The sequence below is a fragment of the Centropristis striata genome, chromosome 22, assembly GCF_030273125.1.
Source record: "Centropristis striata isolate RG_2023a ecotype Rhode Island chromosome 22, C.striata_1.0, whole genome shotgun sequence".
NCBI lineage: Eukaryota > Metazoa > Chordata > Actinopteri > Perciformes > Serranidae > Centropristis > Centropristis striata.
Window position 1 is genome coordinate 22,879,024 of NC_081538.1, and position 12,761 is coordinate 22,891,784.

The following is a 12,761-nucleotide window of genomic DNA, read 5'->3' on the forward strand; positions in this document are numbered from 1 at the left end:
ACCGTCCAGAGGAACAAAACAAATAAACCCTCCAGCTGAGAGGCTTGATGGTGAACTGGAGCACCGGGTCGGGGCAGTGTGGCTTCATTACCGCCGACACTGGCGCCTGTGTGCTTTGATAACCTCCCCCACTGTGGGCCATTACCTGGTTATGAGCCGCCTCACAGCCCTCTGGGAAGTCTTCAGCGGTACAAAGAAGGTGGGACAAAACACTTTTGCTGCCTCTATAAACCCTCACGTCTTTATTCGGAGTCGCTTCCAGACACTTAGCCTTTGTGTCCGACACACATTTTAAGGCTGACTCACCTTTAATGGTGCACCATGCCAGGGATAACACTACAGTAGCTTGAAATACTGTAAAATACACCATTTGAAACAGACAATGAGTGAAACTTTCACTGCCCTTGAGCACAAAATAACACACTGCATCTGTGGGAGGCTGCTGCTGCTGCTGCTGCAATTACTCGCTTTTATAACTCACTTTCCAGTCTTTAGTCTGCTTTGAGAAAGTGTAAAACGCACCGCCCACAGGAGTTTCAGGATTCTTTGAAATCTGATTGCCTACAACTCAACATAATGGATATGTATTGTAACCAGACATCGCTGTGGTGTCGGCTACAGCGGAGAGAGGAAATCAACTTGTCTGCAACGAGACTGGGATTATTTTGAGACGACAGCTAAAGAGCATGGTGCTGGCTGCATCACCGCACTTACGTGGCAACAATCCTACGGAGGAAAAAAAGCAGCTGAACTTTTTTAAAACAAATATTTCATAAAGTCTGTTTTGGTGAGGGACGCTGCATGGGGCTAGATTTGGAGCATGAGGAGCCAATCAAAAGAATTATTTCTGATTATACATTGGTTAATGATAATACCCACATCTTCCTCTGTGAGCCATAATTAGGCATGGTAAACAGGATGACAATAGAGGAGAAGGCTGATCCCAGGCCATCAATTACTTGTCCTCCTCCTTAAGCTCTGGCTGAGACACCCTGTGGATGGAGGCTAATTATTGTTATTACAGACCTGCCCATTATTTCATCCATCTGCTGCACTTTTAAGTCCATTCTCAAAGCAGAAAAGCAGCCGCAACTAACGAAAATCAAAATTGCAATTTAGAGTATATTCTGGTTGTGTGTAATTAGAAACATGCACTGTGGTACTTAGTGTACACTAATAATTCACCCTGAAACACACAGACCAGTGCACACAGATAAAACATGCTCCAATTAAATGTGACATAAGCATGTGGTGTCAAACTGTCTGGCTTCTCCGCCATTTCCTTTTTTCTGTAAAAGAGAAACCTGGCCTTCAAATTGAACACATTAACACCTTTTTTGTACCGGCTAGTCGATGTGGCTGACAATCCCACGATGCAAATGGGGACAGGTGAGAGCTAATGCCAGTAGCATAAAATGGCAGCGGGGGAGGCAGGTTTTTTGCTGCCAAATGGCTGCTTTTCGCTGGTCTGGTAGATGAAAGGGAGCTGCAAGCTTTTAATGTGGGCCGCGATACTGTACTGCAGGATGTTTAGGCTTATATGGAGAGACTGGGCTGTCAAGCAGAAAGCAAGTGGACACAGGTGTATGGTAATTGCAGCAGAAAGAGTCGAGGCAGGAGGGAAGAGCACACCGGGGAATTTAAAATGAAACCACTGAAGAAAGTCAAAGGAGAGGCTTGAAGGGAGGGGAGAGGGGGGCGCCTATTATGTGACTCTCTATTTGTAATTCGTGAGTGTGCATGTAGGGCTCTGAGTGCATGTGTGTTTGATGTGATCAAAAATTACTGGACAGTCAAATGCAGAAAATGTGTATTCTTATTGTACCTGAACCTCATTGTTGTCATGCTGTGTCTTATGCTGTTATTCCACTGCGTGTTACAGCTTTTCTTGACTCGGCTTGCTCTTTTTTTCTGTTCGTAGAGGTAAAATGGACTGAATATATATCTACTCAAATTGCTTTTACATTATAAGTACTCCCCCATATACAGGTATATGTAGGTATACATATATAGGTATATATATACATCTCAATAAATTAGAATATGATGGAAAAGTCCATTTCCAGTAGGTCAAATCAAATAGCCCCAACCAAGAACTGAGTGCACATAGATGGACATTTGTCAGAGACACTGGATTGTAGGTCTTCATTAAATGTAAGCCATAATCATTATAATTAGAAGAAAATAAATAAATTAAGACATGAAATGTTTCATTCTGTGTGTGATGGATCTATATAATGTGTTATTTCCACTTTTTGGATTGAATTACCGACATAAATAAACTTTTCCATGTTATTCTAATTTATTGAGATGGACCTGTATACAATGGTGGCCAAGGCAACCATGCAAGGTGCCATGAGCTCTTGGAGTCAAATATCTAGACTCATGAAAAGATGGGACAGCAATTGAGAGCACTTTAGGGTTCAGTATCTTGCTCAAGAATACTTGACTACGATGCCCAGGGATCAAACCACCGATCCTCTGATCACTGAGCCACAGCCGCTCCTACCTCGTACCGTTTTTAGTTAAGGTTCCAATCGAGCTAAGTGGATTTAAAACACTGCAGACAGTGGTTAGGAAGAGAAAGCGATCACTAGTCTGACTAGGGACATCTTGCACAGACCTATGATTTAGCCAAGCTACCATCAATAGCGTAACTTTTATATAGACTTGACCCAGATTTTAAGAAATTAACTATCCACAAAACCATGTCATGAAATTGACGAAGTGCAGATGTTGCTCTGTTTGGTTGCCGATGAAAGGACTGAAGATCTTGTCAGAGCAGTTTCATCATTAAATCCAATGTATGAATGACTTGATCAAAGATTTCTCACATTTTTCTCTCAACTGTCAACTTTTTTGTCTGAAACAGCCTGACATCACACCCTCGAAGGAGTTTGTAGATAATACTGCTCCGATATAAAATAAAGAGAAAAGTGAAATAAACTGGAACCAAAATGAACACATTCTGAGGAATAAACACTTATCATACTAAGACTAATCTAACTGTCAGCAGTCCTGGTTTCCAAGATGAACTGTATAATATATGCCTTTGCTTGGATTATAATTGTAGAGCAATAATGCACATTTAACCACCTGCCAACACAGGAAAAACGCACTTTTGCAAAATAAGATTGAAAGAAAACTTTTTTGATTCCAACTTTATTTGTTTTGATTCTAGGACATCTTCCAAGCTTTTTTGTCCCTTAATGAAACATCAGACCCTCTTGGACTGATGGAAACTGGCTCTGTGTTGTTTGTGTATGCTCCAGTGGCTGTTTGCATGTAAAAGGATTTCCACCCCTCCTCTGCCTTCACAAGTGGCACATTCTGTTACCATGACATCAGGCCCACTATTCAGCCTCAACTGTATTGTGATAAATGTCATCTATTGATCTCAATGCTACATGGGTGTGCTGCTGGAGCTACACCTCAGCAGCAATATGTTTCATTCTTTTGTCAACATATTGTCTTCATTAGTGGTTGCATGTGTTTTATTTTCAGTGGTCCCTTATATTCAGATCCCTTACTTAAGTAAAAGTAGTTATTATGCAGAATGGCCCCACTCAGATCATTTACATATATATAAAGATGCTTTTTCCAAAGCGACTTACAGGAGAAAAGGTATAACAATCAAGATAATATATAAAACAATATATAAAACAATCAAGGTAGAGTGCAATAAGAGCCATTAGTGCAGCAATAAGTGCTTGTGACAATTCTTTAAGGAGTAGAATTGTCGTGTGGTGCTATATATATATATATATATATATATATATATATATATATATATATATATATATATATATATATATATATATATATATTGCTGCATTTATGTAAGCAGAATTTTCTCTTTTGTCCTTTTGTCCAGGCAGGGCTAATTTTAAGCACTTAATATACTTTTATGTGGTTTAATTTATAAACTTGCTTGATAGGTACCTCAAGATTGTACTTAAGAACAATACTTGAGTAAATGTACTACAATCCACCACTGTTTATTTTTACACATCATGAGTTCTGAACAGTGTTGCAAAGACACATTTTCCATAGAATTTCTAGAAATATTGATTGGAAATATTGATGTTTTTGCACAATTTCAATTTAGAAAGTATAGCTTTTAATATAGAACTTATTTTTTTCACAAAAAAAAAGGTATGACTAGGTTTGATGTCATGTTTTGGCTAAAGGTATGCCCATTAGATTCAATTGTAACCATGTAGCTTCTAACTACTCTAACAGTCAGAGGCAGGACCTAAGGCGTATTTATTCTAATGTTGTTGGCACCTTATACTGTGACTTTATTTGTTATATTGTGCATGTGCATATCTTTCTCTTTTTAAGGAAGCTTTATATTACATTTATATAGTGGCACTATTGTGTTGCCATTGGTCTATCTTAAACTACAATTTTAAAGACAGGAATGTATGATACTGTAATGTTAGTTATTAGAGTAGATATGAGTAGTGTCGTTGCCTCACACGGGGTACCATAGTAAAAAAAAAAAGTCTGGACATACCACTGATCTGTACACAACTTTTAGGATTTTCTTTTGAGTGGTAAAACTCAGCCAAAGTCATGTTCTTTGACAAATGTAATCGTGACCAGTGATGTGTTTGGGTGGGTTGTTAAAAAAAAAAAAAAAAACTAGCAGGGCTGTAGGAGAAGCAAAGTGTGAGCTGTCGTGCATGTATAATTACAGACAAAGGGCCTGTCAGAGGGAAAGTCAGTGGGAGCATACACACACACACACCACTGTAATTGTTCTCACCTGACAAGCCTCCCACATCCATTTTCTTCAGGTTTTTGGCCTCAAGGATGACCACAGTCAACTTCCCAGCAGTGGGAACGTATCGCAGAGAGAAGCAGATATCACCCAGCTTCTCTTGCTGTAGGACAGACAGAAACATTGCTGAGGTGAGAACAGTTTTAACTACTAAATCCAAATTTACTGCATCACAGGCTCAGAGCAGATGCTCACTGAGAGGTTAGATGAGGGGGAAAAAAACAGCTTCTAAATTCCCCTCCAAAGCACATTAGAAATTGCTCAGTCAACCAAATCCGAAGCTCTAGTTTGCCTTTTTAAATTGTTCGACGTGCTGATGTTTATCTGCTTCTGCTCTCCATAAACAGGAAGGAAAACTTTTAATGTTGAAAGTTGGAGTGTGTCTCCATGAAAAGTGATGGTATTAAAGGTTAAACTACAGTACACTGACACTCCGTTGAAGAGCTGTTTACATTAATTACAGTGTCCACTTTGAACAAAGGTGCATATATGCATAAAATTTTCATAGGTGACAGGAAGATGTTTTTATAATCGCTCTAAGTGCATACATTTTTATGCATAGTGCTTTTTTAGTGTAGATTATGCACAGAAAGGTCAGCATACATAATTCAGCAGTTAATGAAGAACCATAAAACAATAATACTTCAGCATAGGGGTAAGCAATATTTGGAGTTAGTGACATTTCTCTTTTTTTGCAGCGAGTTGTGTGACTAATTATCATATAAACTATTGCAGAATAAATGCTCATTCAGGCATAAACATTTACATTATTGATTTGAAATGAAGGCAAGGAACATTGAACACAAGTGATTTTTGTTTTTATTATATTTTAGACCGAATTCTGCTAGAGGATTATCAATAAATTACCATTGATAATATTGGCCTTTGTCTATTTGTGTTCTTGTTGAAGTTGAAGTGGTATACTGAACAGTGTCTGTCTAATACACTGTAAGCAGTAATTATAAGTATTAATTTACATTATAGCAACTATCCAGAACAGACAGTGAAATGAATGGAGACAATTTTATGGGAGACAAATATTTCCTAATGTATTTAACTTTCAAGATTGTCTGCAGAACAAGCTGTTAACAAGGTTAGTCATCAAGTGCGCCAGCTGCTGGCTCTCTTATTGTTTAAATGACAAAATTATTCCAAAATACTGAAGTACAGATTAAAAAAGAAAAGAAAAAGACAACAAACAGGCTTTGGCTGCCAGTTTTCTAAAGTGAGAAACTCAGCTGCAGCAGGTTTATAATGTCAAACCATTTATTTTGCGACAAGCTCCAGAGTTTTGTTGAATAAATAAAATGGTGAATTAGCAATCAACGTAATTCAATTCAAATTAAAGTTACTAACATTTATTTATTGCATTTGCAGTGGGTGGAATTGGGGGGAATACCATAATATTGAGGGACAACAATTTACACTGCATTGTATATAAATATTAATGTGCATACAATGTTCTTTCAAATAAAATAATAAGAAACAAAGTACATAATGATTGTGCTAGTGCTACAAATGACATGAACAAGAGGAGATTGAGATTACATGTTACAAAATACATACATAACACACAAACACTGGTCTCTTATAATATATCTCTTATATGGATTTGGCTTATTACAACTATATTCATGTATTTAATTGAACTGTACTTGTGATGGAAGTGATGGAAAATAATCTAAGTCTTTCAATCAAAAGAGCATTAAAAAACAAGATATTTATTAATGTGCATCAATATCAGGTAGAAAAGGAGATATATAGACATTAAACCTAAAATGAGTGTCTAAAAAGATTGCAAAGATTACATCTATCTTTCTGCATCTCTGAGTCACAGCTTCAGAGTCACAGCCAATCAATTGTACGATGAGTCGTGCATGTTTTCAATCTTCTACTATGGATTTTGGTCCCTTGTTTTGGTTTGAATACTTTCTAATATCGGCTCCCACTTTTGTTTGTCACTCATCACTTCTCTGGAAAAGTACTGACTGCAATCACTTCACTGGTTCACACAAATCACCATCACAAACACAGCCTCATTATCACAAGCCGAACAGAGAGCGATTCATATTCTCGCCATATCTCTTATCAACACGAGGAGCAGACGCAGTCAATAACTCCCTCTCAGGTCACACCTGCGTAACGTGTGGCCATTTTCAACGGAGATTATAAATCAGAGGCAAAGTGGACCTGAATATGAACCTTTGTTTTATTTCAGGAGTCTTTCATCAACTTCCAATCAGGGCTTGTTTCTTCATGCGGAATCAGTGTGCTGGGAATGGCTGCAGTGTGTTTTGTACCCTATTATTGTGACTGCAAGAAAAACAATGACTAAATGCTTTTACACTGACAACATGGGCCGGGTTTTAATCAACACAAATACATGCTCCCCTGGAGGCCAGCGGGAGAAGGAGCGACGGTTAATTACGCCTGTCGAGAGCAGTGACCAGGCTCTTTAATATTTTCTATGAACTATAAAAGGCCAACTGCTGCTTTTCAACTTAAAGGGCATTTTTGGAACCTGCTACTTCACAGTTGACCTTAAAAGTAAAGAGGATTGTGTTACCTTTGTGTAGACTGCTACTGCACTGCTTATAGATTTAAACCTTACAGAGCGTCTCTTTCTTTGTGTTTGGACTGATATGCTGCCTCTATTTTAAAATGTCTTTGTATATTTGTATATATTTAAAAGCAGTGGTTTCCCTGATTTTGGGACTTGTTATCTCTTAAAATAAACTTTTTACCTCCAATCATATGTTGCACATATCCATGCCTTGTGAACGGCTCAGCCAGAAAGTGATTTTTTTCTCCTCAGACTGTTAAATCTGAATATTTCAAGGCTTGAAGAGGTGAGGGTATGCTGTATTTCACAATAAAAGACAAAAACATAAGAACAAAAAGTCTTAAAAATAAACTTTTTCAATAAGTAATCTGTTTTCTGCTTCATCAGCACTTCAGCCCTTCTATTAAGTTTAAAACACACTGGTTCCTTTGCAGCTGGGTTGCTGCTTAGACCCTCCAGCAGTGTTGGAAGTGTTTTAAATAGTAAGATTATAGCAAACATGCATGTCTTTAGGAAGTACTGAGCATATGACTGGATAAATAAGACTTGGATTATAGAGCACGAGATGTGAGAATCTTTGTAAACAGATGTTAGACAATTTCTGCAAAGTCACATCAGAAAAAAATGCAATTTTAAGGCTAAATTATTTCTTTAAACCAGCTTTCTTTCTAATGGCCAGAAGGGGGAGACTCCACTGGTTGAAAAAAGAAGCATAGAAATTGACCCTACTTGTCACTTGACTTATTGCCTCAGTGAACATTGTTTTAGTGAGTTTATAGGCTGAATTTCAAGTCTTCTTCATAACAGCATGATGTTCATTTTGTAAATTATGGTCTCCTTTAGAGTAAATAGGAGATAAAGCAGGGTATGCTGTAGGGCGGGGCAATCCAATCATTGACAACAACCTGTTAATCAGGTGAATAAATGCCTTTCCATGGCACTGTGTGCATTTAAACAGCTGTGAACTTGTTTTGGTTTACTTCAAACTATGATTGTGCACAGTGACCTTGGGTTATCAGTCAGATCCAGTCTATTGTCCAAATATGGTCACTTCTGGCTCCAAAAAAAACAAAATGGCGACGGCCAAAATGCCAAACCCAAGGCTTCAAAATGGATGATGGCATGGTGGCTACGTCTACTTCTTTTATACAGCTGTAACTATTTATTTTTAACTCTTGGAAAGAAACTAATTCATGTGTATTTCCTAAAATGTCACATTTAAGACCTACTGGGAAAAAAACAACTGAGTTTTGTTTGCAGTCATCAACAGGTACAATAGCTAAGTTGCCAAGACAATGGAGTCCTTTCCATTTTGGCAGGATAATTTGCAGCTTCGACAGACGTTCTGCAAACCTTCTGGCATTGCACATAATCTAAAAAGGAAAAAATAGAAAAAATAGATCTTCTGTGCTCAATTACTGTCCAGACCTGTTTTGATGAGTTTATTCAATTCAATAATGAAACATTTTAATACTTTTCGTCATTTGGAAGGTGAAAAGCAGCACTTTCCATGGTCTGCCTCTGCAACCGCCGCTCTCCACTGAGCTCCAACATGGAAAGGCATCGCTCCAGTGCCTCAAACCTTGCGTAAAATTGTCAGGTGCAGCTGTGCGACCAAACGCAAAAAAGTATAGTGATGCCCTTCAACTCAAACAACACCAGCAGCCATTCGACACTGCTATAATTAACCTTTAAATCAAACCGCCGTAATGCCTAAAATGAGGTTCCCCTGGCAACATGTGCTATATGCCATGACATTTACCATGAAAATTGAATCTCCTGAACTGCTGCCTGGAAAGTCACACTTCTATTAATTGAAGGGGAAGTGTGGACATCTGATTAAGTGACATTTCCAGGAGAGATGGATTACAGCCACGGCATCACATTTGTGCTTCGTGCACAATTGGCTTGCTGAACACAGCCAAAACAATCATTGTGATATCACTTATGCAATAAAACAAATCCTCTTATTATTAAAACAGCAGCTGCCAGATGTACAAATCTAAGCCTTGACACAAGAAAGGGGCCACAAAATGATTTAAATCCTACTTATTTCCCATTTTCAAGGCACTGATTGAAAGTTTGGCATGCGTGTCCGCCTACAGAGCTTTCAGAAGTCTTACCTCCTCCTTCTCGGCGCTCTGCAGATCCCGCCACTCCTCCGTTACGTGGCTGAAGTCCACCTTGTTCATGGGCACCTTGATGTCGCCTATGGCATCGTGTTTGGAGAAGCGGTCAAAGTCGTACACCGTCATTATCAGTGTCTTCCCTCCGAGCTCCACGTAGGGGACCTGAGGAGGAGGACGACAGGAATGGGTTGTCATTAAAGGGACATTAGCACATACAATGTTCACTTCACATAGGCTGAACTTTGATGGCTCACCAAATATAACCTATTGGAATAGTAGCTGATGTTTATACACACAGTTGGAGCTTGTCCAAAGATAGAAATTAAGAAGATCACATGGGATAGCCTTAATGTGTGTGATTTGATCAAAAAGAGATACAGTAGTTCAGGGGAATTTCATGATTTGTCCCACTTTCCAAGTATCAGAAACTGTTAAAAATACCTCTTTTATGCAGTTGGTGTAGTAGAGGTGTGAATCAGCAGAGGCCCCACGATACGATTTTATCCCGATACTTAAATTCAATCAAGAAGTGTTTTGGGAAATAAGAAAAATTTCTCAGTATATTCATCTCATTCAGTCTTTTTATTTCTCAACAATGAGAGTCAAACCCACAGACTGACCAACAAAGTATTCAGTCAAACTGAATGGAACTGATATCAAACATGTATGGACGACAACAACTACAGCATTTTATCAAACTTTCCTCAACTTTAAGCCTCACTGCTGAATGAAACATTAAATAAAGCCTCACTTTGCAGCATTATTTCGACAACGTCCCAACACAATACAACGAAGCACATGACGTCTATAGAGTCCTTAGATCCTTACAGCTGGCCCAGTGGCAGTTGGAACGCTAAATATCGATACTTGTTGGCCATGAATTGATATTATATTACCAAGCAAAATATTACAATACTATGCTGTAACGACTCCCCCACCACCTCTATGGCGTAGTATAAAGTTGCGTCAAACAGCAATATTGGACTGTCTTGGCCCAATTGTTGAATGTCTATGGAATCAAACAATCCCAGAGGCATCCAGGAATGAAACTAAGCAAGTAAACTAGGGTGGGGCTCCTCTACAAAACTGTTCTCAACAAGGTCTGTTGAGTAGAGTAAACAGGACATGATTTCTGGAAAGAGACATTGTTCTTGAGTTTGAAAATGTATTTTTTTTGGTGCACAAGCCAAGTGCCTGCCATCTGTATTACTCAGCAATATGTGGAATTAAACTTCCCCTTTAATTTATTAAGGTACACAAATCAAGTTCAGGAAAGGTCACAAGTAATTATTAGATGGGAATACAAAACAAATATTTGTTTAATAAGAGATAAATGCATGCTAACACATGGCAGATGACGTTAACATCAGTATGATCTTCTGGTTTATATCCCCAGGGCGCGGCCTTGACGTTCTGTGAAGTACCCCTATGTGCCAGGCTCTTTGAACATCTGCCATTGTTTTTTTAATAATTCAAGAAAGATAAAGTGCCATATAAACAGAGATACCAGCGCTATGTACACCTGCGGAATGTAATGAAACCCAGTAGTTTTTGTTGATTTTGTGAGAGAGGAGAGTTTCAAAAGTTTTCTTGTATATATACTCAAAAAAAACTTTCAATTTCATGCATTTCATTCAATAAAGTTAGAACTTCAACAGAAGAGGTTGTGATGTTTCCAAAGTTAATTAAATGCCAAGCGGAGTCAGGTGTGTGTGTTTTTAGAGTGGGTGGATGGTGGCGGTGATGGTGTGGGGTGATTATGTTTCAAAATCAATCACTACTCCTCCATCCCCCGCCGTGACAGACGGCGTTATCAGGCCTGCAACCTGGGACGGTTAAAAGACAGGTGGGCACTTGTGATTCTTGATTGCCTTCAGTTTTGGGACGAAACTTGTTTAATGGAAATGGCTTGTTACAACACAAAAAAAGAGAACGAGGGGAAAGATAAGACTCCCTGGTTTGTCCTTGGCGTTATCTCATTAAATCATCTCTTTTTCTTGACGGTGCTTATAATCACTTGCCCTGTTTTTTTTACAGATTTGGAATAAAATATTGCAAAAAAAATAAACCTTGAGATGGATATCACATCACATTATGCTTAACTTCACACCAAACACCTGCGCTCTTCACTGTCGGGTGAATAACAAAACTTTCCCCACTGCTGAGCAGCAGCCGCGCATCTATTATGGCCGAGTGAAGGCCAGGGTGTAGCGGTGCATCTGCCTGTGCTAATCCCAATCACATTGAGCCTCACTGTGTGTGTGTGTGTGTGTGTGTGTGTGTGTGTGTGTGTGTGTGTGTGTGTGTGTGTGTAAGATATTCTGTCAGGAGCTTGTTAATGTGCCAGCTGGTTACTGTCTCCACACCTTCCCAGCACTCATGACTGCATGCAAATCAGATTGTCAGTGGAACCAAAACATCTCCAGCTACAGAAAAAGTGACTTAAATGTTTTTCAGCATTCTGCAGAAGCGAGGGAAACTCTTGAGACACGTACCTTGAAAGTGAACTGCTCATTGAAGGTAGGATTGAGGGTCTTCCTGTGGACCTTGGTCTCAAACTTCTTCTTCTTGTCCGGCAGCAGGTAGACCTTTACGTACGGGTCAGAAGTGCCCCCCATGTCCATAGCAGGCAGCTCGGCAGCCTGGATGATCCCCACGATGAGCTAAAAGAGGAACATGAAGAGTAAGAAAGTGAGGGACGGCATGTCAGACTGTCCACCAGTCCAAATGATCATAATTGGCACCTTCATCCCACCAACATCCTTTACAGAGAAACCATTTATTGCTTAAAGAAATGTCTCTTAATCTCAAAGACCTTGAGGAACATTGGATTTTCCGGTCTTTTAGCAATCAATCTTTCATAATGGCGGCTTAAAAACTGATTCTGTGTCATTTTTCTGGGATATGGCAGCATTATTAAAAGGTTATGTCGGCAGAGCCTGACAGCGGCTGAAGAGTTCGTAAAGGTCAGGATGTGTCAGAGCAGGAATGAGAGGACTGTTTCTCTTCACGTAAGGCGGATAATTGATAACCACAGCAGGGGGCCCGGGAGGCTGATTGACCTGCCAGTCAGAGTCTCTACTCAAAGGCCTCTCAGGAGGCCCAGCTAGTCAGTCAATCAACTTCCTATCAGGCAGCCATCAAGCAGCAATCTGGAGGCTGACCAGGGCACTCGGCCATGGAGCTCTACAGCTGTCAGCAGCGGCGTCAGTTTACTGTGTGGTGCTAGCGGTGACACGGTGGTAAATAAAAGAAGTAGGAATCAGTGACAGGTGGCTCCAGT

At 39.4% G+C, this 12,761-nt stretch overlaps 1 protein-coding gene across 3 annotated transcripts in view; it reads right to left on the reverse strand.

Moving 5' to 3' along the window:
• syt1a (synaptotagmin Ia) overlaps positions 1-12,761 on the reverse strand; it is a 228,361-nt gene that overhangs the window by 14,090 nt on the left and 201,510 nt on the right. For all 3 annotated transcript variants that reach the window (XM_059326244.1, XM_059326242.1, XM_059326243.1), the window contains 3 exons: positions 11,974-12,141; positions 9,473-9,640; positions 4,772-4,889 (listed from right to left, as the gene is read on the reverse strand). In XM_059326244.1, coding sequence (XP_059182227.1) covers positions 4,772-4,889; positions 9,473-9,640; positions 11,974-12,141 — 454 coding nt within the window. The remainder of the gene's footprint in view (positions 1-4,771; positions 4,890-9,472; positions 9,641-11,973; positions 12,142-12,761) is intronic.